The following is a 27,261-nucleotide window of genomic DNA, read 5'->3' as shown; positions in this document are numbered from 1 at the left end:
AAAAAAAAAAAAAAAAACAACAACAACAACAACGATATTCCTCCACCTATAGAGTTATAAAAAGGGCATTTTGGACTTACGGTTTTAGTACCGATCCAATTGATCGGTATCAGATTGGATCAAATCAGTATCGAATTAAATCAATATTGATATTGTATCGGATCAACATCAGAAGAGAGAACGTTTTGTATAAGTATTGTTAATTAATTAAAAAATAATAATAATAATTTAAATAAAATAAAAGATAGTTTATATATATATATATATAAAGAGAAATAATGTGTGACATTTAACACTCCCATGTGTCTGGCACAACGGCCACACTCCCCATTGAAAACTTTTTTTCCATAAAATTATTTTCATTTGTAAAATAAATATATTTTTTCCTGCAAATCAACACTCTTTTTTTTTTTTTTTTTGCTAACAACAAGTATCCAGGCCTTTGGCCTGACTAGTTCCACGGGCCCATCCTGCCATGCAACACTTGCAAATGGGCATGATAGAAATAAAATGAACATGTGATCTTATTATTAAGGAACTATAAGATTTTGACATAAATCCCTACTAACCAGGGCTAATTTTACTATACAAGAAAATAAAATTCTATAGATTGGCTACAAATTGTCATATTGAAAGTTGATCTATAGAATATAATTCGGTGAGAACTTTATATATAAAGATGGTGTTAACTCTAATAGTTCATCATGAATTTAAACTCTATCTATGCACAAGGTAAGGTTTTTAAGCAGCCTCCTAGGTAGGGGTGTCAATTCGTGGCCCGAACCGGCTAAACCAACCGGGACCGACCATTTATAGACCGGCCCGGCCCGGACCGTTTATTAAACGTGTCGGGCTTGAGCCCGGCCCGTTTATAAATCGTCGGTCTCGGTTTTGCTACTTGAACCATCGGGCGCCCGACCGAGACCGGCCTATTGTGCACCGACTTGGCCCGACCTTTTAATGATTGTAGAATACCTATTTTACCCCCCAAATTAAAGAATAAAAACTAAAAAGTAAAGACATGTTCACATTTTAAATAATGGTTATATTTGGTATCATTTATTGATTTATTGTCATTTTTTTGGGCTTGCATGAGTGGGCCGGAATATAATAGCACATTTTAAAGAGGGCCCGTTTAAAAACCGGTTAAAGCCTGTTTAACATTAAACATGTCCGTAGCCCGGTTAAGACCCGACTAAAGCCCGATTAAGGTGGCCCGATTATAACCTGAGACCGACCGACCGACCGAATATAAAGTGTACCATGCCCTCAATAACTAAGCCCGATTAGTTAAATGGGCGGACACGGTGTAGCCTTTGAAAGTCTTCAAGCCCGATTAAGCCCGACCGAAACCGAACCGGCCCGACCGGTTGACACCCCTACTCCTAGGCATTGCTTTCAGGAGACCTAATATTGTGTGTAGCGTGATAAATGATGTGGCCATTTTAAAAGTGAGAGAGAAAGGACATGGTCTAGATTAGTCATATGTCAAATTTTATACTCAACTAAGAATTTCTGTCCAAATCTACCTTTTACCGATTATTCAATCAAATACCCTCTTGTGTATTGGCATGCATCTCTGTGTATATATTGCATATCTAAGATTTTTAAGCACTATTATGCATTTTTGTATAGTTCTAAAATTTTCAAAACTCTATTTTGCCACTTGGCAAACTCCATCTGAATTGAAATCTAACATTTGAGTGACCTACAGGTCTACATGCCCACAAAAATTTGGCCTCATCTATCATTGTCATATGGCAAAATATTTGGGCCATGCAAGAAACACTTCCTAGGTGGGCCATCCAAGCACCAAGAACTCTTCTTACAATATTTATAGTTATGCTAATTGGGTTGGATTTCAGCAGATCATCTTTCCCCTCCTTGAGTCATGGTCAGTGAGGCTTTACAATCAAGTTAGGATTGAAGAAGACAATCAAGCTCTTATTGCCCCTTGAGGTTAAAAAATTCCACCTCATGAGCTAGTTCACCCAAAAAAAAAAAAAAAAAAAAAAAAGAAAAAGTGATAATCCAGGCATTTCATAGTAATTAGCCAGTCCCACCTATAAATAACAATTTTCTTTCCTTCTAAAAGTGCTTATATTTTAGCTTTACATAATATAAATATAGGGGCAATTGAGACATTTCAAAATGAATGGTTAAGCACTTAAGCCCATTAACTACCTTGTAATACCATATAGAAAAGTATATAAATGCTCATGATAATTTCACATATTATTATCAAAGCATTTATTCTTCAACTTGATATCACATAAGTTTAGATATATTTTTTGTCATTTAATTGGAAAATAAAAAATTGTTTTAAGAGAAATCAGTGTGGTGGATGACTCTATTGCTAAAAAAGCCTATTAAAGTTGTTCTTCAAATATTTGGTCTACTCCACCAAGAGTAGTTGTTGAAGATATAGGTTCAGATGCCATTGGTAGACCCTAGAATAAGTTTACCTGAACTTTTTTTGTTGAGTTTCAGGTCTCTCTGCTGATGCCATGCAGAGGGTAGAGAGATATCCTGGGGCTAGCCATGATTGGGTTTTCTAGTGATTCTTAGAATGAAATTCTTGTACCATTCTCTTCATTTTTCATTTAATTAATATATATTTTGCTGACTTTAGAAAAAAAAACACCAAATGCATTTAAAACCTAATTATGTGATGGACAATATTAAAAGAAAATAATAATAGTTTTTCTTCTCAAAATTGTAAAGCTTTTCTAGATGAAAACAAAGATAGGGATAACTGTGTGATTCTATAGTTAGAAAGATACATCAAATTGCTAAATAAAGTGTCACAGTTAAATATTTCTTGACAAAACAATTATAATATTGCCATAAAAAATAAAGCAAGCAATGGGTTATTTTGTCAGTTCACAGAAGACAACCAAAGCAAAGAACATCAAATTTGATTTTACTATGAGAATGATTCACCAGAAAACTGAGAGACTCAGATCATTTCCATTCCCTTCTGAAGTGGGGCTTCTTCTATTCTAGAATAAATTTTGCTCCATATTATACACAAGAGAGAGAGAGAGAGAGAGAGAGAGGTTCCTACAACATTTCACTATAAAGGGAAAATAAAATCAGCTAAAAGCTCACAATATAAAATACATAAGAATAAAGAATGAAAAGAACACTAGCACCACCAGACCATTATGTTGGTTACTCAAAAGGATCCCAGATGACCGGGGAAGCGAAGGACCAGGAGCTGGACTCACAGCAGCTGTAACATTTTCCAATGAGCAATTATAATTGCAACGACTAGGACGAGCAACTCTGTACACACCACTGCTTGCTAGAAGAAATATATCCTTCCTGTTATCCTCCCCAAATGAGAATATGTATCCCAAAACAGGAAGAGAACTTCCAGCAGCAGAATCACATTTAATTGGAGAGTCATGAGCACAACCGCATCGGATTTGGTTACTAGTGAAGTTCCCACTATTCTGGGGGCTTTCTGTACCTGCCCATATGGCTTGCGCAAATAAATCTGCATAAAGGTACCTAAAACACCATCCAAAATGGTTAATTGACGAACTTAAGTTTCTATTAGTACATGACTAATTAGTAAAGCCTCATTAGGCATCAAATTTAATAGGAAAAACCACAAACCTTCCGTACATGCATGGATCAGTCATACCCCGATAGAAGTAGCCACCAGTGATTGATGCAGATCCACTATTCCCATTTACAGCAGAGTGGTAATATCCCATAACTGGGAAGATAGAGTTTATTGAGTTGGCAGAAGTATTTCCTCCAGGGGACTGCTGAGGGTAGAAAAGGTTGGGGCCTTCATAAACCCGCCATCCATAGTTCCCTCCTTTTGAGATAATATCCACCTCTTCATATGTATTCTATAAGATTCCAAATGATTGTAAGCATCAAATACCTTCAATAATGAGGAACTTAAGAAATGAAAGAAGTCACTTGGAGAAGTTCTCCAGATCAATAGGCTTCACTGAAGATGAAAGAAGACAACAAAATTGAGGACAATGACAACAACAAAGTACTGAATGAAATTGCACTTTTAACTAAATGAATTTGAACTTTTGCGGATGCAGACCTGAAATAAATTCACATTTAAGAAAACGAAAGTGTCTTTCTGCATATTTCAAGCTCATCCATTGGATACTTTGGACCGTATAATTGGACCAACATGCAAAACGTCAGGAGAAAAATCTAGAGAGGGAGGGGGGGTCAATTGTCCAGATCACTGATCATAAGGGCCACATATAGTGTACAGATTCGAGGTAATAAAATGACCCTGCTTCAATGGAAAGTTGACAACAAGTGCATGGTTGAAACTGTGCATTGATATTTTAGAGCAGTGCTAGGTGACGTGCAGGTCAGCAACCTAGCTGACCCCTCATTGTGATTGATAAACTTTGTTATTTGGATATGTGTTAACTACTTAGATTGATTCTTTATTGGGGGAAAGAAAAGAAAATTCCAAGTTTCACTCTTCAATTCACAGCTACTAGAGGACCTTGGACTCCTCTAAATGTTTCCCGATATTTTAATGCAGTCACTAGAAATATATAGAGAGAAGCAAGTAATGTCAAGGTAAAACTACGAGAAAATAATCACCATACCAGGCCAACATCAGCACAAATAAAGTAGGAAGGTCTGTCTGAATCAAAACTACAGCGCCAAGGATTACTTAGTCCTAAAGCCCAAATTTCAGGCAGGGATTCATTGTCTCTTGAGAATGGATTATCTTTTGGGATTGAATAGTTCCCCCATAATCCAAGTTCGACCATTTCTGTTGCACCTGGAAATACATAGGAAAGATTGAGAAAATAATGATCTATCAGTTGCAAACTGTAAAGGTTAGAAGGATTATTCTTTACAAAGTAAACTACAAGAAAGAGTATCATTGGAAAACTGTCATAGTAGACAGACAGGAAGGAGTCTCCAGTTAGGGGAGCCAAACTACAGGATGTTTTTATGTTGACAAGAGTAACTGATGATAATGAATTTATTACTCTCATGTTCCAGATGATCAGACAAAAAAAAAAATCAAACAAGAAAGAAGTCAAGAGAAGGGCAGTTAGTGTCCAGTTGGTGGGAGAGGGAACACCTATTGATATCTTAGATAGGAAATCTACCACCCAAAATTTGGTTTGTTTCTTAAGCCTAAACTCCGAACAGCATGTGCAACTTACAACAGCAACGCACATAGATGCAATTTACATAAGTCTAGGGTTGCCTGGCGTAATTCTTCCCCTCCCCGGAGAGAACCCTTGCCTCAAGGGTTGTACTACTGAAAGTCATTCTCCGCAGGATCACCCATGTCTTTTGATGGACCGAACCCACTTTTATTGCCGATTGAGTTTCAATACTCACGAAATTAAGTTTTAGTCCAAGTTTATGTATAACCTGTTTTCAGGTACAGTTGCTTAGCATTGGTCCAGCACCTCGATTGATATACTTGAAATTTCATACAATTTGGATACTATGCTTGGTGTCCTTCAGCTAGGTAACTAATTTTATGCATAAAATAAAAAAACAACAATCATAGCATGGATATTAGCAAGGAAGCAACAAGAGTACTATGGTAAGTATCATGATTTGACCACCAGTAGTAAGTATTTCATATTAAATTCTTTTTACTTATTGAATCTAATATTTATTTATTTATTTTACTGATGCACTTGGTTATAAGTAAGTAAAAACATGAGAGTAATACAGAGTGAAGTGGGAGAATTGTAGAAAAGAAATTCTATGGTTTAATAAATCTTGGATCAGTTTTGGTATTTAGGAGCATTGTATAGCACAACTTAGTTATTTCTGTAACTTTCCTTTGGGTTTATCTTTGGAAGGTCAAAAACTCATGTTTTTTAGCATGATCATGGTGTCGTTAAAAGGTTGGTATCTTTCCAACGAGAACTGTCACGAAGTCAGTGGATTTGGGTGAATTGACCTTACCACAAACGGAAATACTTGAGGGAACTTCAAACCAAATCAAAGAAAGGGAGGCTCAGCTCCTGTTGTCGATTCAAGACCAACATCTTGAAATTCCAATCTATGCTAGGAAGTTATGACCAACTTTCTATATGACTGTCCATCTATTATGGTACTACTAATCTAGAAATTCTAGATTAGGAGACTTATTTTGGGTTTTTTTCTTCAAATTAATACTTTTGTTGTCTAGGAACAGGGTTAAGCACTCATAGGATTGCTAAAACTTCAAGCATTGTAAATAGCATAATTTCAACGGAGAGCACTAGTTTTTGGCTATGATTAAGGGAATGGTTCTCTTCCAAGTGGTTTGATGGTAAATCCCTAGCTTTGTTCATGGTGAGCAAGCCCATTATCTCTTCCAATCCCTAGCTTTGTTCATGGTGAGCAAGCCCATTATCTCTTCCTTTTTTCCTTTTTATTCTATTTATAGATCTATTTGTCATTTACCACAGGTTTTGCAAACCGACCTGCATCAGAAAGAAGAAAAGAAACAATTGTTTGGCCATATTTTTAAAAGCGGATATAACAGAAACCAGTTAGTAGAAGGGGATGACAGAATGAAAAATGGGAAAAAGTATTTCAAATAAGAGATATGTGAACACCTGTATGTGCAGACAAAAGGGTACACATGGATATCCGAAGCAAGAACATTCCAACCTTTTCAGCCTTGAAGGAGTATCAAAAGGGCAATGTAGGTAGACCATAGAAACAAAAACTTAGTGCTCTATTTCAAAGGTCAGGTAAGACTCTCTAAACAAATGGGCACAAATGAAAGGAAAAATAATTTTTTCATTAGTGAAGCTCTTTAAACCATGTAGAAAAACCAAAAGAACCAAAAAAATAGGGTTATATGAAACAAATTTGCATCAGAAGGATGAAAATGGACTTCACAAGAACTGTCTATAGAAGATAGAATGTGATAAAATGAGATGAGTAAACATAGTTTTAAGTTTGACAAGCTGCATAAACTGGAGAAGATTATATAAATAGGGGTCAATTGTAAAGATGGGTTAATTTGTCATTTCTGAATTCTGATGCATTTTTTTATATACTTATAGGGTATTTTTGTACCTGTATACTGTACAGTTTACTAATAAATCTACTCTCTTTTGGGTGAATTGTTGAAGTAAGATCACCCTCCAAAACTAGTATTCTGTGTTTCGATTACTAGGTTTTAGTCCTGTATTGGATTTCCATCGATGTCTCTTCATTCACTACCAAGTACCAATTCCCTCCCCCCACCCCACCCCCCCTCCAAAAAAAAAGGGGGAAAAGAAGTCATCATTCCATATAACGTTTCATCCTAGGGATTATATGAAAAAAAGTCTATGCTACGGCCCTTAGGAAGCTCATCCAATGACAGATTGCTTTATCAGACCATGATCCAACCGCTTAATCCAACAATCCTTTGAAACTCTGCTTTCTCAAGTAAGCAACATAATGCAGTAGAGGGCAGTCCATTGATAGAGAATCAGTCCCATCCATCAATCAGCAGTAATGAGAGGTTCCATGGCACTTTCTGTATCCAATAACAACATGGGATGCCTCACCTGTAAATCCTTGCAAGATTTTTACTCCAAAACACTGTACAAGAAGCAATTCAATAGTTTTATGGGTCTGGAAATTTGTCTCTTTCACTTTGACTTACTTCTCCAAGCAAACTATGTAATCCAGTGTAGGACTTAGCAATCAGCACTAACATAGAATATAAATTTATTTTTGGATAAGGATAGCGGAAATCCATTGGTCTACATTTTGGATAAGGATAGGGGAAATCCACTGGGCTACATTTAATATATGTCTGTAACACGGTGATGTTATCCTCACGTTTCCTACATATCTATGGAGCTGAATTTCATACAATAATTATCCTAGTGTTGCGTCAAAGTTGGAAATGCTACTATTTGCAACCCAAGTCCAACCCAAGTCCTTTTATTTTGTCTTATTTCATATTCCAGTGTGCATCATCAGTTATGAATGCAGAGACCATCAATCGTATTTCGGGAAGATTCAGTCAATTTCCTAGGCATGATATTTTTTTTAAGCTAGTCATGTTCTGTGAAGCATAGTGCCAGAAAGCTAGTCATGTTCTATAAAGGAGAGTGCCAGAAACCTAATCAAGATCAATGAAGCATAGTTCCAGAAAAATGATGAAATAACTTATGCACTGGATAAAGCATAGGCTGTGCTTTCTGTACCTCTTACTGATATTGGATTTGTTCAGTGAAAATTATGAAAGTAAGCAAAAATCTAATATGCTTAGGGGAAAGATAAGTTCAAATATTTAAAAAAAAAATCATTTATAATATAAAATCTGCAGAGACAAAATAGAAAGCAAACAAAACTAGAAAAAATAAACTTCCATGTCCTGACACTCACTTGGGAAGTTATCTACGTCAAACCTCACGATCTTTCCAAGCAAGGATTTCTTGTTTTGTGAAAAGTTGTATGGATCACCTGTTCCCCCTCCATCCCCCATCATATAGTATAAATATCCATCCGCGGGTCCAAAGATAATCTGGCCCCCATGATGAGTTGTATATGGAAGGCCCATGGTAAATATCCTTCTAACCTCTGTTGGATTGGCCTTTGCTGCCTGAAGAATAGATCAAAATAGAATCGCATTAGAGTTCCTCAGTGAGAATTGTCACAGAAACAACTGTATAGTGCAGTTGGTGAGCTATGGTGTGCAAAAATCCCATGCTCACCAGGAGGTCTCGAGTTCGAACCCCCTGGCTGTTACCTACTTACCTCCCAACCTATCAAAAAAAAAAAATTGTCACAGATATTTCATAAGAAGTGGATGTGTACCAAGGAAATCTGTGAAGTGGTACCATTAACAGTGAATTCTGAGATAACACTACTATACTGGCATGGCTGGGCCCCATTATCAGTACCAATCTTCGAAGGATCACAGTTCAGATCTGAATTGCATGCACATGTACCAGCACATCTGCGCCATTTTACCTTGTCACAATTGAATGAAACAAAGAAGCGACCATTCTCTGTAAAGTTTGGATGAAATGCTATACCCAGCAGTCCAAACTCTGAGTTAAAATATACCTCATCTGTTAAATCCAGGAAGGGATTTAATTCATCAAGCCCTAATGTTTCCCCAGATCCATCCTCAGGAACAGTTGCCAACCATATCCTACCTTGTTGATCAGCCAAGAAAACACGGTTGGATCCATCCGGATGAGGAGCCATATCAAGGTAAGATCCATTCCCAATTCGCTCGAGACACAAACCACTTGGGGGACTTGGGGTTCCAGTACTAGTTAATGAAACTGGTTCACCATCGAAACATATTGATCCATCAGTGGTATCCCCACCATATGTGTTGCAGAACTCACTTTTTGACTTCCAGATATCAATCAATTTGGAAGTGGAATTCACTGGAACTGCACTGCCACCAAGTGACAAGGGTAAAAATGGAGAATTGAATATAGAGACATTTCTGCATGCATCCCAGACCTCTGAACAAAAATTCTCTGTTGCATTGTTAGAATGGGATGTGTTTGATGAAGCCATGGAGTTGCAAAGAACAGGAACTGTCCGATATCCTGACTCAATTTTAAATAGATCCGCCGAGAATTTGTCACAAGTCTGCAAATCATTGGAACCTGAATTATCATGTAGGATCTTGCTCAACAGAGAGAAGAGTTGATAACAAATTAATGTTTATAAAAACTATTCAAGAACACAAACACACCCAACCTTTGGAAAGGATTTTGAAATGAAAAAAAAAAAAAAGGCAACTTGAAACCATTAATGCAACATGGATTCAACATCTAGAGATGATATACTAAGGTATAGACAAATTGTCAGGTATATTTTAGAACTCTGTCAGAAAATATCATGTTCAGAGACTGGAAGAGATATTGATCAAGTGGGAACTTACTTGATCACAATTTAACTCTCTGGCTTTTTCATTTTTCAGATACCATAATAGAAATTCTTCTTTAAATTATCTTCAAGTCATGAAGATTTGAATCGTATAGATGTCATGTTTTAGTTTCTGTAATGATTTAAGCTCATGGGCTAATTAACTGGACCACATGTAGCAGCGTAAAATCATTCTTTAATAATAAGGCATGATATTCAATACAGAGATCAAAAACAGTAAGCTTATTTATAGCTTACCGCACAGAGGACCGATTTCACAAGAGAAGCACAGGTGGGATCAGAAATGTTCATCGATTGGAAACGTTTCTGCAATCTTCGATCATGGGCAGAGTTACAGCAGACGCTTCCATTGTAAGGACAAAAGGACAGAGTTGTATTAATAGTCACAGGTGCACCTACTCCAAACAAAGAAATCCCAGATTGAGAATCCCAGTGAGATGAACATAGCCAAAAAAAAATTAAATTAAGAAAGAAAAGGAGACCCACTCTCATCCCTGCATAAGGGAAATGAATCATTGAGATCAGGAACCAGAAGCAATAGCCAAAAGGGCAAAATAATGGTAAGAACACCACCCATTTGTTCAGAGTTCACAGAGACACTTTCTCTCTTCTTCAAGTGGGGTTAAGCATCATTTTCGTTCTGTGTGAACTGTGAAGTGTGAATCCACTTGAAGGACAAGTACGACTAATGGTGGAACACCAAGGAATTAATGGCCTTTTGGGTTCCGAAAACTTCCACAAATGAACAACTACCAACTCTCTTATCTAGCTGTGAATCATAAAACCCAGTATTCTATTAATATGAAGAGGCACAACCGTTTCATCCAGCATTGGATATACTCTTTTCAATTGTTAGATAGTTAACAGAGTTGACTTGTACGAAAGCTATTTGAAACAAAAAACTCATGGCCTTATCTTAGTATCTATAAGACTCAGTCAGAAAATAAGTAATATTTTATTAGCAGAACAGGCCACATTGAACAAGGTACAGTTTATAAATCGTATGAAATCCTGCTATTTTGAGCTCTCCTATGAAGATATGTGCTCCGACCATCTGAGCTTCAATGCTGAAACCCATCCAGGAGTCTTGTAGTTAATGGGTAGTTGAAGAATTTGGGAGATGAAAAGGGATTTTTTTTTGAAAAGTATGATTAGGGGGGAGAACAAAGGACAAAGGTGGGTTGAAGAGATCTTACAGAAAGTGAGAGGTGTCTTGGGGTTGTACTTCAGGGAGGGAAGTAATGGAACTGTAGAAGAGAAAGAGGAATCCAACGGTTGAAGTTCTAGAAGAAAGAAAGATATAAAGAAAGACTGAAACTTGATTGGATTTCGCTTTTGAAAGGGAAGGATGAAAAGTGGAGGAGGACACTGAACAGTACACACCCTCCTTTGTCCCTTTCAGAAGTCAAACACCCTTTTCTCTCTCTCTCTCTCTCTCTCTCTCTCTCTCTCTCTCTCTCTCTCTCTCTATATTTTTTTTTTTTTTTCATTGATGGTTTAGATGTCAAATTTATTCTAAGAATTTATAATTGAGAGAATCATGTTGTAATTGAGGTTGGTGGGGAAAAAATGTGTAATCTTATTTTATAATTATTCAAAGAATTTATGGATTTTATTTATAAGATATGTTTTCATACAAGGTGGTGTATCAAACACAGTCAATTATTTAACTTCTAGATAAACGCATGAGGATTGAGCATTCTTATCGCATGAGAAAAATGGAGTTCGGTGAATCTTCACGTACATGAATGTTCTAGGCCCGTGGATTTGGCATCTATCTTCTCTCTCCTCATTTAATAAATACCATATCCACATACCAGAGGCGATCACGTACATTCACGTATGTGAAGATTCGTCTCTCTCGGAAAAATGTTGACCCTATGTATGAAACCTTCTACTACTATTTATTGACACTTGATAAGATTAGATTATTTTACCCATTAAAAAAAAAAAAGATTAGATTAGATTAGCCTCAAGTTCCCCACATAAGTACAATTGAAAAACTAAGGTACTGTTGGACAAGTCATATGAGTTGATTCAAAATTTTCGAAACTTGGTTAGGAGTTAGGAGTCATGTAGACTTGATAAGGGTAAGAAATGACAATAATTGACCATAACTCATTCAAATCAAATGAGACTCGGCCTTTTCATTTGAGTCGCAACAAAACAATGAGTCTAGTCATTTTCAAAAAATAAAAAGTTAATTAAATAATTGTTTCACTTGAGTTGAGTAAAACCGTAAACCCTCCGAGTCCTCTTGTTTGATGGTTAACTGGGAGAAAATGAAACCCTAAGTCCCTCTGTACTTGAAGACTAACAATTATAAAGTTTTCCTCTTTTCTTTCCAACTACAAGTTTGCAATTCTTTGGCGGAGCTTTGAGCTTTGAGCTTGAGTCAAGCCAAATTTATATCCTTAGATGCTTTCATTGGAGTTTTCTTTTAAATTATTCCATTGGAGTTCTCTTAGGCTATGTTTGGATGCCAAGAAAAGAGAATGAAGAATTAGAATTTGAGAAGAGAGAGAGACACATGTAAATCAATTATTGTATCATCATATTTTTGTCTTAATAATTGAATAGAGACACATAAAATGAATCACTTCATCATCATAATTTTGTCTTATTATGTTTTGTTTTTTTCTTTTCTTTTCTTAACATCTAAACATGGTCTTAATTAGGAAACTCATTCCATTTTTATTTATTTTTTCTATATTAAAGCATATCAAGAGTATTTCAAAATTCAAATGAACGGTTGAAGTAATAGTTGTTGTCGAAAGTTTAGGACTATATCTTCCACCAACCGTCCTTAAGGCTATGTACTGTTGTCAAGAAATGAAAAGAAAAAAAAATGAAAAAATTCAAAAAAAAAAAAAAAAAAAAAAAAAAAAAAAAAAAAAAAAAAAAAAATATATATATATATATATATATATTAATTTGAAAAAGAAAAAAAGATAAACATATACATCAATCATTGAACCATGATGAAAAAACAGTTAGAATTTTTTTTTTTAATAATTAAAGTAGATGTCTAGGAACTATCTTTCCATAATCATATGATTTCTTAAGATGTTGTCTAATGTATTGATCCATCATTTAAAGACTTATGCAGGATGAATGCATGCATATTGCGCACTGAGGCGTGTGGAAGAGAGAGAGAGAGAGAAAGAGAGAGAGAGAGAAAAGTGTGTATTGGGGGATGAACTTCTAACTCAATGGCAAGCAACTACACAATTGGCCTCTAACACAAGCAATGAAGGTCGCTAGTTCGATCCTCCTACTTCTACCTACTTAAAATATAATAGTAGTAGATTAATAGTTAATAATAAGTGCAGTCTAATGACCCCCTTGCTAGCCCCTTATGGTCCCCTGTCTAGCCCCAAGTGGATCCCTATCTTGGTCGGCATGGGAGAAAAGATAAACTACTTATTGAAGAGATCAGTTGGTGGTTTCTCTTTAGGGATTTTTATGGGATTAACTTTTCAAAGCTGAATAAAGAAATGCACTTAATTTTATTTCATTATTAATAATATTCTTGGAGCATATTTAATTTCATTATTAATAATATTATTTTTTAGAAAATTGATATTGAAAATTTGAAACACGTTGGGCTTGTGTTTGTTTATCACAAAAAGACATAAAAAACCTAGGAGTCTTTTTCGTCGTTCAATTTTCTATCCATTGGGAACGCCCGATTATGCATTGTGGATAGAACATTTAACATTTAAATATCATTTTTTTTTATAAAGATATTTAAAATTTGAAATCATGTTTGGCCCTTTGATACTTGTTGAGATATTATATTTAGTGGATGTTTTTTATGATTATCAACCCATTTGTGGGTTGCTGAGACGATTAAGACGAATTGGGGATTGTGTGGATAGGCACACAGTCCTTGATTCAATTGAAGATGAAATATCGTGGAAAGATCAACCAAAGGTCCACCACTTTTCCCCTCATTTTTCAAATTAGGACGAATTGGGGATTGTGTGGATAGACACATGATCCTATGTTCAATTGGAGATGAAATATCGTGGAAAGATCAACCAAAGTTCCACCACCTTTCCCCTCATTTTTCAAATGTTGCATCAAACGACAAAAGAAGTTGATCAAAGTACAAAATAAAGCTTTGAAAATCCAATGGAAAATGAAAATCATTCAAAAGAAATGTACAGCTGAAAATAAAAAAGGGTTTATATAATTACATCTGGGTTATTAAATTTGAAATAGAAATTTGACTCATGACATTTCGGATTATAAAATATCCAATGGTTTGATTTCCCACATCACCTTTCCATATGTGACAGCTAGATGTAAAGTCAAGTGGGATATAACAGTACCAGAAAAAGAATCTATGCTATTCAAGCAAGGAAGGCTTTAAAATATGAAATCGTGCATTGTCTTGGCCTCCATCCATTACAATTCAAATCAATCAGACTCGATTAGAAGAACAACTTTCTCAGAATTGGATAAAATCTGGATAGCAATTAAAAGTGATTTCTATTTTAATCAGGTGATTCACCTGATGTGATTCTGAATTTTGAAACCATCTTGAGCAATGCATGACCATTCACAGTTATTTTAATTTGCGTGCCACAATCAATTGCTGGAATTTGAACTTCTTGCACCTATTTTCATGAAGTTTACTGATCAACCTTCCCTGGAGAAGTGGTAAAAGTCTCCCTTTGCCTGAGACATGAAGTTTCACCCAAAAATGAAGCGAGAATTTGTACCACCGGGCATTAGGTATACATAACAGGGAGATTTAACGCTGCCCTCAAACACCCATCGCATCATTTGAGGAAAAAAAAAAATGACCAAACATCCTCACAAGAGTGGAAAACAAGTAACTGTATAAATTTCATTTCAAAATTCAGTTTCCAACTTGAGCACCCCACTCCTAAAGCATGGAAAGATCATTGACAATCCTAGTATCGGAACAGAGATTTCAGGGATGGAACATTTTGAGAGGATAACATGCCTAGCTACAGCAGTAACTCATTCTTGGCCATAAACCCCAAAACCATAACAAGAGCCTTCCATGTTTTTTTTCAACATGTTTCACAGCTCAAATTCACTGCATCAGCTACTATCAGCTCAGCCATCAAGAGCACCAAGGGCCTTCATGTCTTCCAAAAAGGCCGTGTATGAATCATCAATGCTCTGTGTCTTTGGTGCTGCTGAAGCATTCACCAGTTCCGACTTCCCAGCAACAGCAGGAGCTGCTGCCCGGGGCGCTGTTGCTCCTGTTGACAACGGTGGTTTTGATTTCACTTTTGGAACAGCAGTCTCTCTCCTTACTCTTACAGATGCTGGAACCTGAATTCAGACCAAAGGGATCACGTATTATTGAAACCAATTAAAACTCTAGTATCGGTGCGAAACTCACAATCAGTAACAATTCTGTGCCACAGTTGTCTAGGCCTCGCCCTTTTTTTCCAAGACAACTATGGTGCCATATAGTAGATAAAACGGTATAATGTACGACTACAAGAGGATTCTGAAACATACCATAGCTGTAAGTTCAGGGGTATGCTGAGCCAATGGTTTCTTCACCACAGTTGATGCCGCTGACTTGACATATGATGGCTTTGGTGGTGCAGGTCTTACTGCAGTTTGATCATCTTCCTGGAAAGTAGGAACAGGGCCAGGTGGAACTGGTGGTCTCATCATCAGGGGCAGTCCAGCTGGTAACCCAAAAGGTGGCCTTGGAATAGGTGGAACAATCATTCCAGGAGAAGCAGCTCGGTTAGGAAGTCCAGGGCCAGACAGTGGTGGCCGCAAATCTGAAGGTGGAGGTGGAGGAGGAGGTGGTGGGAAGCGTGAAATACCCGGAGGTAATACATCAGGCTGCAACGTAGGCATCAATGCAGCCCTAGCAACAGCAGTTGGTGGCCTAGGAGGAGGTGGCGGTGGTGGAATCAAATCAGAGGCATCCTTACTCCCCATACTGTTACTGGTATCGGAGTTAGAGTGAGCAACTTGAGGTTGATGACTAACAGACTTCTGTTGACTAACAGATTTCTGTGGCAACCCAGGAAGAGGTGGAGGTTGGGGCAGCCTGCCTGGAATCTGCAAGAGAGTACATCCTGTTAATTTTTTTCAAGCATAGAATGTAATCAACCAACAGAAAATAAAGTTATGAGATTAATTCCTTAGTTTCTGGATCATCTGATGCAGCAGCTTGATTTTTTTCCCTCTCACTTCCACTTGTGCCTGGAGGAGGTGGCTGAGTAGTAGGTCGTTGGGTTGGTTGAGGTGGAGCCAGTGGAGTGTGACTGGAAATCTGTTCCTTGGATGGAGGTCCTGGAGGTGGTGGAGGCAATGGTGGAGGGGGCAATTTGGCACCAAGATCAGAAGCAGGCTTTGGAGGTGGAGGTGGTACAGGCAAAGATGATGGTAGGTCACCATCTCCAGACCCCAATTCACTGGAGTTCGGCAACGGAGGAGGTGGGGGAGGAGGAGGTATAGTCGCTAATATCACATCCTCGGATTCTGACAATGATGATGATGCTGCACCACTTGATGAAGCTTCTGACATAGGAATTCTAGGTCCTGAAACGCAAAAACCCAAAATTTGAAATTTTTAAATAATAACATTGAGAAAGTAAGTACAAGTTAAACTCACCTATTGATGATTTATACATGGGAAGCTTTCCAGGAGGTGGTGCCCCTGTAGGATTTAACGTAGGGTGATAATAAACAGAATCCTGCAACCAAGAATAGGTAAAGATGAGCAGGAGGATGGAGAAGCTAGGATATAATCACAACATGATGGATCAGGTACCGAAAGGTACTTCTGGTTTTGGGTGTTTCACTCTCTCCTCTTCCTCTGCAGTTGTTCGTCTGCGAGGAGGACCCAAGTGGCTACAAGAAAAGATAAAGCCACACGATAGTGAAGAAAGTTAAAAAAAAAACAACATTGGTAAATAGTTAAACTGGCAGCTGATGCATAGAAATATACCAGAGATCAGGTTTTATGAACAGGACGGGCCTGTCCATAGATACTCTATGGGTGGGACCGTTCATAAAACCTTTTGCCTATACCAAAAAAAGTATAAGAAAGCTTCTTCACCTGAACATCACCGGAGTCTCACCCTTTTCCCGTAGTTTCTCTTCATACTCCTGTCAAAGTAAAAAAGAACAGTATAGCTGATCACAATAAAATATATTTAGGTATAATAAATGTAGATTTTCGTCTGGCAATACTCGTCAATAGGATTTCCAATTGCCTTTAGATGGGCTGAGACATGGAGGGAAGACAAAAAACTCTTATCTCATTATAATTCGGTACAAAAGAGAGGAAGCACAAGGGCAACAGAGAGAGAATAATGGGACAAATGGCTATTTGTTAGCTTCATTTTCATCTTTAAGTTTATTTCTTTTCCCTTGCTTCTATTTAGATATGCCTTAATGCAGGAGTAGATTACAAGTAACTAACTTCGCAGTTTATAACCCCAAACAATACAAATAGGAGTAAGAAACAAAGAAATAATACCATCAAATAAATCCCCAAGGATACAATGCTCATATAGGAGCAAAACCAGCCCGAATCCTAACCCGATAGGAGAGAGAAAGACCTATTATAGAGCAAGAGAGAGAGCGGTGCGGCCAGGGCTGTAGGAGTCCGATTGAGTTGCACTCTTGGGCGTAGATAGTCCCTAGGGAGGGTACAAAAAGCCCCAAAGTTGAGAGGATTCTGACGGCTAGTTGTGAAGTTACAAGCTTTCTTGATTTTCTGACCTATGAGAGAACTGAGAAGAACCTTCAAGAACAGCAGCTGAATGCTTCCAACAGTGACTAGGTAAGGATCGTGAGACCCTTATGAGGCCTGGAATACCCTGATTGAAGACCTAGCTGAACAGAATACGAAAGAGAGAAAGAGATGAGATCGATCTCTCTCCTATTCCCACTAGGATTGCTGATCGGTTCTGATTTCTGGAGACTTTTATCAAAATCTAAACTATAACTCTTAAATGTTACAGCAAATAAAATAAAAAAGAAGAATAAAACAGATGGGGGTTGAGAAAGGTGAAAGAGAATAAAGGAAGTGGCTATCTCAACCTGGGCTTCTCACCCACAGCTATCTCAGCTGCTCTAAGTATTTAGTTGTAAACTTTCTTTCATTCAAATCTGTCCAATAATGGTGCATATGCCTCTCTATTTACAGAGGGAAAGTTTACAATCATACTAATACTAGAAGCTAGTTTCCCAATAGGACTAGACACTCCTACTACAACTAGGAATTCAAAATAGGACTAGGACTTACCTTTATTACTCCAACATGGAGTAGGACTAACTAACTAATAGTCCATATAGGACTTTACAACAAACTAATAGCCTAATGGGCCTTTATTGAATTAAATAGCAACTAATTAAACTAATGAACAAAATCCCGTTTTTCTACCTTCTACCCATATTTTAGGCCTATTAAAGTGGCTCATTTCAAAGAAAACCCATGGGATCAAAGGCCCAACACATACATAACACAACCCAAGGCTTATTTGCAATAAAATAAGTCTAAGTGACTTATCTACATCACGCCTGGTTGGAAGACCAGGTTGTAAGGCCAACCCCATAATTGTCACGGCGTCATGGCGACTCAAGGCGGTGGAGGGGTGGCTAATCGATTTGGCAATGAATCACCCACTATGGCGTTGCCATGGTGATCAAATCGCCCAAGTGTTATCTTTTATTTTCCCTATTTTCTAAAATTATTTTGTATGTTATAATATATACCATATGACATAAAAAAAAAAAAAAAAAAACCAATCAATATTAAGCAATATAAAGTCATAAAAATCAACATAATCACATTGACATCAAGTCAGAAGAAATCAACATGACTTATTGACATTTAGAGAAATTCTCTTCTTCTATAATAAGTTTGATTGGTCAAATGATTTTATTTTTAGATGAGACTTTTTATATTCGGTATAACACAAAACTAGTTTTCCAACAAGTCTAAGATTACTTAAATCTGAGTTGTTATGACAAAGTTATGTTCTGGTCAAACTTATTTTTAAGTGTGCGAATGTTGTTAAATCGCCTGAATGGAAATAATTTTATTGACATCAAAACAAAATATTATTTTACCAGACTTCTGGTGTTTAGCAATGTTCTACCATGATAAGATTTATAAAATTTTCAAAATTGAGAAAAACCTTAGCATTTGAAAGTTGAAAATCGCCCTACAAACAAAAAACCAGATTTTGTTCTTGGACCGGGGAGCCAAATTTTGTTTTTGGGCCGGGGAGTTGACTTTTTATCCTTTTGGAATTTGATTTTTAAACTATTTTTATTGGATTCAAATTGGGGGTATTTGCTTATTTATGAATAATATCTCAAGTAAATGAAATAACAAAATATAAAAACATTTACTTTTGGATGTTGGCAACGCCTTGACAACTATGGCCGACCCCAGTGACAAATTTTAGCACTTGTCTCATGTATAAAAGAAGATCAGGAACCCCCTAGATAGGTCCCACCATGTAGAAGGTAGTCTATACATAATCACATAGGCCTGACGTTTAGGCATCCGATCTCCAACTTTTCTAAGAGGCATTTCAATTGCTTTTGTCACTTTTCAAACCAGTTGAAACCAACCAAACCCCTCACCAGTACGGTACACATCTAGTTGTGTGCGTGTGTGTGCAGTTTTTTTTTCTGACAAGTCATCCAGCTGTGAAGTCTATCTCAGAAAAATGAGGCATGTATCACATTCGGGAAACCACAGGACCAGCTTGTAGACCAATACCTAACACCAATCATGGTTCTTTGTTTTAGTTGAAACTGCAGTTTCTACCTAGACAACTCGGTTTCGACCTTTTCCGAGACAAAACCCAAGGTCCAAACTTGTTCGTACCAGGTTTCGCAAGTTCAGACACTTGGTTTCAAGCAAGAGCTAGGAGTTTCACAAGTTTCAGCACTACCAAGGGGTACTTTAGCAAAAACTAGCAGTTTTTTACCAAATCAATTGATTTCTTCCAACTTTTTTGCGTTCTTTTACTCATCCAACCATTCTACAGTCTGGATCGTGATTGGAGGTTGAAGGTAATGGTCCCCTCCCCCCCCAATATCATTTTTTGAAGAATTAGTACATAGACATAATGTTGGGCACAAAATACATAGTGGGATACATATGAGCTGCATTCGGAGGAGCATCACCAACATCTTCAGTGATATGCAGCTCATGGATTAGACACTCCATGTATTGAGTGGTGAGTGTTCTATACTTGTATTTCCCTAAGCTAATGTATGTTTTGATTGTTTTAATTGCATATTTACATTTCCAATAGCTAAATTATATGTAGTCAATGTTTATAATAGGGCTAGTGTACAACAGTATTCAGCGTGCACTAGCAAACTTGAGTCCAAACCACAAGTACCATTTTGCTTCTTTTTTTTTTGTTTTGGGTGAAACTAATTCATAGAATAGGTGTAAAATGGTGAACATAGGCAGCACAAAATAAAACTGATCAAAAAACTATTTTTTGGGCCTCAAAACCCAGGTTTCAGTCAAAACCCAAGATATCGAAGGTTTGGCCCTTGAAACCGAAACCTCGATCCTTAACACCAATAAGCCAATATATAACAACAATAGGTAGCATGTCTATCATATATGGAGGACTCAGACCCATCACACACCTGAAAGACCTTGATAGGGTACTAAGGCCAACAATGTCTAAAATTTCATATACCTTCCTCTTCTTCAAAACTAGGTTCAGTGTGTCCTCAAGTTGTCTTTTCTTGTGCTTCCTTGCCTTGTCCAGAGCACCATCTGCTTCTGCACCATTGACAATATGGATCAGAGGCATTAAAAATAAGAAGTTCCCCAGAAAAACCATCTACCTAAACTAAGAGGAAACATAAGGACAACAACAACAACAACAACTCAGCCTTTTCCCAAATAAATGGAGTCGGCTACATGGATCCGCCAAAGTATAAAATAAAAGGAAAAAAAATAAAAGACAAGAAAAGAAACACTTGACATATAGCAAGTGAACAACATGACAATGAAAAATTCCTCCGAGCTACAAAAAAGAAAATTAAGAGAACAATATGTCCCACTGTATGGACCAAGAGTAGTTGTCTATGACTTCTACAAATGCATGCAGATAGAACAAAAATATGCACAAGTCATTTGCAGGGGGGCAGTTCTAACTTCTGATATTTAACTTATGGAAATTTCCATTTCATTCATGTCCATATCTTTGTTGTTATGATATGTAGTTAGGATACAATAAAACCGACTTAAAATTGAATTCGAAGCCAGTCCATATATATTGCTTAACATTCAGTCTATAATGCTTCTGGTTTTAAATCTTGAATTATTTCTTCACTTCTGGCAATCTTCTGACATTACATTAATCACTTTACATGTCTTTTGGGTTAACTCTGAGTCTTGGATGGTAATTCAAACCAATTTAAAATGAATTATATTACAGCTTCAGTTGAATGCCACCTATTTTAACAAAATTTATTGCAACTAGTAGGTCGTTCTATTTGAAAAGCAAAAGCAATTTTTAAGATTTCTTCCATTTCAAACACTGAAACTGCTGCTTCCCATACAAGCATATATAATTTTCACAGCAGGCACCATGTCAGTGCCATTGTTAGTGTAGCTCCTGTTAAAAACAGATCTAAACTCATATCTGTTTTGAACTGACACTTCCAATTTAGGAGGATGAACTTATTTGAAGCCTGTAAATCTTACAAACTTGTTCACATATTGTCTGACAATAAACTATACACATCTTAACTTGCTGAAATCTGATGATGTCTACCAAACACCCAAAATTTTAACTGGAATCAGCATAGATCCAACTTCGTTGCTTTAGACCACTATCCTCACTTCAGTTGAATAATACCATATTATACATCACTACATCATTTCAGATATCATGATACAGCCAAGGTGATTCAACTACCTATAAAATTTTACTTCAAATACACACTTAGGCCCTGTTTGACAACATTTCTGTCATGGAGGAGTGATTCTTAGCTAGAATATTACACTCCCCCACCCCCCCCCCAAAAAAAAATCTTAGCTAGAATTGAATATTTGTGATTCTGCGGATTGAAATGTGTTTGGTAACAAGACGTATTAGAGTGATTCTAAGTCAGAAAAGAAACAGAATTGCATTTGGATGATGATTTATCAGAAACACTTCTGGCACTTCTAGCAACGAACCAATTTCAGTAATTGTAGGATACACTGCGCAATGCATCATAAATAGTACTGTTGCACCAACAATACTGACCACATCTCAATTTTTAAATATCCAAACCATTATTAAACAATATAATTTTTCTCTAACATATTAAGTAAAGTGTGATCACTCGGTTCAGAGAATGCTCACATCCACAAGATGATAGAGCCAAGTATGAATCAACACCTCAAGCTTGGACCCAAAAATATGACATGGGATAAAACCCTAATAGTGACTCTTAAATAATTGCATTGTCTTGTATTCTCTCAGGTTCAGCTTCTCTGGGTATAGAGGGTGGTTCCTATGTTCAATGCTAGTTCATATCGACCTTATGGAAGGATCTAAGGATATGCAGATGGAAGAAAATGCCAAGTTTATTCTGGATATGGAGGGTGGTACTCCATTTTGCTATTAACAAAGATCGTATTGGGTTTCTAGGGAGAGTTAAGGGGTTGGTTTTCCCCTCTCCATTTTTCCTTTTGGAGTATATCCTATAATCCATCTCAGTTGTTGTTTTGGCCACTATTGTAAATTAGTTATGTTTTTCCTTTCAAAAATTTTTAAAAACAGAGCAATTGGCAATCACATATTGTTTCTTTCTTCTTCTTTTTTTTTTTTTGGGGGGGGTGGTGGGGTGGGATAGACCAATCACATATTGTTTCAATCAAGGCTTTCAGCAATGCCCCCAATACCAAATGTTTTGATTTCTCAAATTGATAAAAAAAAATCAAGTATTTTTACCAAAGGCAGGCCATGGTCATTACATTATGTGTAAAATGGTTGATACTACGGTCCACAAAAGCTTCAAATACAGTTGTCAGTAGAACTGCCCGTTTCAACTTTGCAAAGAGCAAAGATTTTTTTTTTTTAATTAAATATCTACTTGGCAAGACTATGACAGCAATTTGAATCCAACCTAAATTGTCTAACTCATCTCTAAAGCAGCTAATCCAATAGTTTTGTCTCATTTACATGTATCAACAGCTATCAGAAACTCAGCCTTAAGTGAAATTTCAAATTTTCTCCCTGATACTCCAAAGCTTTAACTCTCCTGTAGCTAGACCCAGACCCACAGCTTCAATACATCTTCCTGAAACCCAACAGAGAAAATCAATACATCTTCCTGAAACCCAACAGAGAAAATCAATACATCTTCCTGAAACCCAACAGAGAAAACAATTTGAAACACACACCAATAAACACCTCTCTTTGCAGCCACTTAAAAAAGCCTTCATCCCTGTAGCAAATATCTGAAATTTCTTTTATGAATCCAGCCAAAAAGCAAGAACATTGATGTTGTTCCTTCCAAAGTTAGTAACCAACTCCCCACCGCTACAAGTGCATGCAGCACCCTGCCATGCATAAGTCCAAATAAAATACTCCATAAGAAGTGAGACAAACTCGAATTTGGGGGAAGGCTAGAATTTAGATAAAAACCAGCTTTCAAATCATCCCAACTCTGATAGCCTGATCACAAAAAAAAGGAGGGGAAAACCATGGTTCGAGAACTTGAGAGAAACATGCAAAATTTCGCATGTTTCGCAGGTATCGACCCAGGTCGAAACGAAACCTTAGGGGATTTTAAAAAATCACCTGTTTCAACCTAGTTTCGACATGTTTCGACCAGGTTTCCCATGTTTCAACCGAAACATGGGAAATTTCGACCTTCTCTTATGCATTTTTTCTCCCAAGTGTGGAAAAATTGGGGAAAGAGTGGAGAATTTCATTTTTTGACATTTATGCCAAATATCATTTAAGTAAATGTTTTATTATTTATAAATAAGGAAATACCCCCTATTTGAATCCAATAAAAATAGTTTAAAAATCAAATTCCTAAAGGATAAAAAGTCAACCCCCCAGTCCAAGAACAAAAACTGGATTTTGGTTATAGGGACGATTTTCAACTTTTAAATGTTGGGGTTTTTCTCAATTATGAAAATTTTATAAATCCTATAATGTTAAAACATTGCAAAAAACCAAAAGTCCGGTAAAATAATCTTTTGTTTTGATATCCCTAAAATTATTTTCATTCAGGTGATTTTAACAACATTCGTGCACTTTAAAATAAGTTTGACCAGAGCATAACTATGCCATTACAACTCAGATTTAAGTAATCTTAGACTTGTTGGAAAGCTATTTTTATGTTATACCTAATACAAAAAGTCTCATGTAAAAATAAAAATCATTTTACCAATAAAACTTATTATAGAACAAAAGCATTTCTCTAAATGTTGATTCTTTATAACTTAATGTGACTTAATGTTGATTTTTTATGATTTGATGCGGCTAAATGTTGATTTTAATGACTTGATATGGCTTAATGTTGATTTTTTATGATATAAGGTATATATATCTTACTAAATAATGCTAGAAAAGATAGCATGCGTGCCTTGAGGGTAGTGAGTCACTACTTGGATGGAACTGCTTAGACACTCTACTTTGAATTGAGTCATTACTTGCGAGAGTTGAATAATTGAGTCACTATTGTTGAGTAGATGACTATTGATGATGTAATATTCTTATCTATTTTGGATCATTTGGATTATTTCTTATGTTTTGATGTAGATTGTAGACTACATATAGCCATTATGTAGTAAAGTTTCAGAATTTAAGCCAATGACTCAGCGTAATGGTTATCAAACCTTTGGTTCACCACACAAGTAAGACTTTTTTTTTTAATGAAACAAATTATGTGAATGCGTTAGAAATGTTTAAAATAGGTTGTACACAAAAAATCAGACAAAAAAAACACTGTTTGGGGGTCGAAACCTAAGTTTCCACCATACCGGAAAAGAATCCCCAGTATCCTCAAAATTTCCCAGGTTTTCACGAAATTTCGGTCTCCCCAGAGGTCGAAACCCGGTACCGTGAACCTTGGGGAAAACTCAAGTTTATCTGAAAACCAACTCAATTGAGATGAACAAGGCCCAGGCCTTGAAATCAGATATGAAAGATTAGACAGAGAGCTGCAGAGTTTTTTAGTATAAGCTTTTGCAAGCATAGAAGATGAGGCATTCGAATTCAGGGAAATAAGTAATAGAGCTAGAATTTCTGTACATTGTCATTACTAATAGAGTTCCTCAAGAGCATCATACTTCAACAACATGAAGAGGCTTGATTCAAAGCAAAACTTGAAATAAGAGAAAGAAACAAGTTTAACAGAAACGCAGGTAGTGACAGTTGGAACATGACCATTGGGAGAATACGGAATCTGTGATTGAAACATAGAAAGGCTCCTCGCAAGATAAAACATGAGCTACAAACCGTTAGCAAAAGACGAAGAATAAGAAACACATGACAAGCAGGAAAAAAAAAGGAAGTCCTCCTGTCAACAAAATAAAGAAAATCCACAAGCCCGGAAAGGGAAAATTATATTCTGCAAATCGTAGGAGCAAGGAAGATGTACTCTTGGATCTACCGATTCCACAACAAGAAGGGAATGGGAACGTAAAGGATGAAAATCAAACACTTGAACAACATCCAACACCCAATAACCCAGAAAGATATGATTTTCAGCACCGAAAAGAAACAAAAAGAAAGAAACTCACTTTTCATCACTGAAAGTAAACAAAAAGAAAGAAAAATCACTGTTTCCCCAATCTAGGAATTGAAAACAAACACATACATGAAATGTGCAGCAAATCCTTTTGTACAAAAATGTGTAAAGATTTAAAGTTAAAAAAAAAAAAAAGACGAGAACAAGAACAAATAGCAAAGTTGATCTATGATGAGCAGGAAAAATCCGGAGAATGAAAACTAGGGCTCAGTTGAAATGAGATGAACCAATGGAATATCTAAAGTTGCTCTACTGGGAAAGGACCGTGCTGCATCTCTTCCACTTCTTCGGGTTCTTCAGCCATCTTTTGATGTCACGATTGCTGATCCATGGTTTCTGGCATTGAGAAATCAATTGGTGATTGGTAGAGGGTGTTCCCTTCCCTTTTCAAATGAATTGTAAAGGCACCAAAAGAGAGTAGAATGAATACAAAACTGTTGCTATACTGCTATTCTGATAAAACTCTTTGGAATCATTCACTGGTGTCATTTGATAACCAGTGGATTTGGGAACCATATATCCTAAATCCTTCAGGGAAGATGAAGGCTTGCAAGAGAGAGAAGGTGCCACATTTCCGAACAGGGGGGGAAGACGAAGCTCACGAGAGAAAGAAAGCAGAGCAGACACTGCAGGAGTGTGGGAGGAAGCTCGCGCGAAGAAAAGAATCGGGCTCAATTCAATTAAAAGTTGGAATGGCTTTTCAAATCTCTTCTCAAAATAATATTAAAAAAAAAAAAATCATTTTTTTTACTGCTTCTGCATTTTTGTTCTTAAGAGGATTTTTTGGACCAGTTCATAAAAACAAAAAATCAACCCAAAAAATTTCCAAACACAATTGCATTTCCAAAGTGTTCGTCTATAATCACTCCTAAGCAGCATTACCAAACGGGGCCTTAAAATTTAGAATTCTGCAGCTAATTCAAAAACAATGTTTGCCTAATATCTGCACAATTCTTGCACTATTTTTTAAGAAATTTCAGCCACTGACTCTTTCAACTTGAGATTAGCAGCATCTTGAATTACTACCCCACAAAGGCTAAGGCAGATTCTGTCATGCCCCAAAGTTTAGGCCCTTGGGGTATGGACTTTCTTTTTATGTTATTCCTTTTAGGTCTCTTTAAATATTTGAATTTAGGCTTTAATTAATGACTTATAGGGTTAGCCAAGTGGTTAAGTTGGGACATTAATTAATTAGAGGTCCTAAGTTCAAATCTTTTTAAGTGCTAAGTTAAGTAATACCTTAATTAAAGATTATTTTCCTTTCTTTTCCTTTTGTCTTAAGTTATGACCACCACATCTAGCCAAATCGTGGGAGAGGGGAAGGAGCCCAAATCATGGAGGGAAGAGAGTGGGTTGTAGTTGAGTTGATAAAGGAAAGTTAGTGCTATCCTAGAGGAACTAAGAAACCAAAAGAGAGATAAAGGAAAGGAGGAGAAGGAAAAGAGAGAAAGAGAGTGAGATCGAGAGGGAATAGGAGAGAAGGGAAATCGCGGGTTAATAAAACAAGGGAGAAAGAGACGAGAGAAGAGTACGGCTTTTGTCGGTAAAGAGAAATCAAATGGATTCTGGAACATATCAATAAGCTAGACCCATGCTACGAGTTGTCTCATGCCA

At 36.7% G+C, this 27,261-nt stretch overlaps 2 protein-coding genes across 4 annotated transcripts in view; both read right to left on the bottom strand.

Moving 5' to 3' along the window:
- Positions 1–2,986: 2,986 nt before the first annotated feature.
- Positions 2,987–11,286, bottom strand: LOC122076539 (HIPL1 protein-like). The gene is made up of 7 exons (XM_042641882.1): positions 10,369–11,286; positions 10,120–10,277; positions 8,788–9,582; positions 8,356–8,572; positions 4,605–4,783; positions 3,625–3,866; positions 2,987–3,516 (listed from the first exon to the last, which is right to left on the bottom strand). The coding sequence occupies exons 1-7, from the start codon at positions 10,457–10,459 to the stop codon at positions 3,108–3,110; spliced, it is 2,091 nt and encodes a 696-aa protein (XP_042497816.1). The 5' UTR covers positions 10,460–11,286; the 3' UTR covers positions 2,987–3,107.
- A 3,429-nt stretch (positions 11,287–14,715) lies between these two features.
- Positions 14,716–27,261, bottom strand: part of LOC122076540 (protein EARLY FLOWERING 5-like) — a 15,970-nt gene continuing 3,424 nt past the window's right edge. Inside the window, exons 3-11 of one of the 3 annotated variants that reach the window (XM_042641885.1) lie at positions 23,285–23,443; positions 23,064–23,181; positions 20,580–20,665; positions 16,955–17,004; positions 16,677–16,746; positions 16,508–16,589; positions 16,034–16,434; positions 15,391–15,951; positions 14,716–15,198 (exon numbers count right to left, since the gene is read on the bottom strand). In XM_042641885.1, coding sequence (XP_042497819.1) covers positions 14,977–15,198; positions 15,391–15,951; positions 16,034–16,434; positions 16,508–16,589; positions 16,677–16,746; positions 16,955–16,962 — 1,344 coding nt within the window. In that variant the 5' untranslated portion in view covers positions 16,963–17,004; positions 20,580–20,665; positions 23,064–23,181; positions 23,285–23,443 and the 3' untranslated portion in view covers positions 14,716–14,976. The remainder of the gene's footprint in view (positions 15,199–15,390; positions 15,952–16,033; positions 16,435–16,507; positions 16,590–16,676; positions 16,747–16,954; positions 17,005–20,579; positions 20,666–23,063; positions 23,182–23,284; positions 23,444–27,261) is intronic. The other 2 variants (XM_042641884.1, XM_042641883.1) reach the window with 2 other exon arrangements.

This window comes from Macadamia integrifolia, chromosome 4 (assembly GCF_013358625.1).
Source record: "Macadamia integrifolia cultivar HAES 741 chromosome 4, SCU_Mint_v3, whole genome shotgun sequence".
NCBI classification, from domain to species: Eukaryota; Viridiplantae; Streptophyta; class Magnoliopsida; order Proteales; family Proteaceae; genus Macadamia; species Macadamia integrifolia.
Note: the sequence above shows the minus strand (reverse complement) of the source record. Positions and strands in the feature narration are given on the sequence as shown.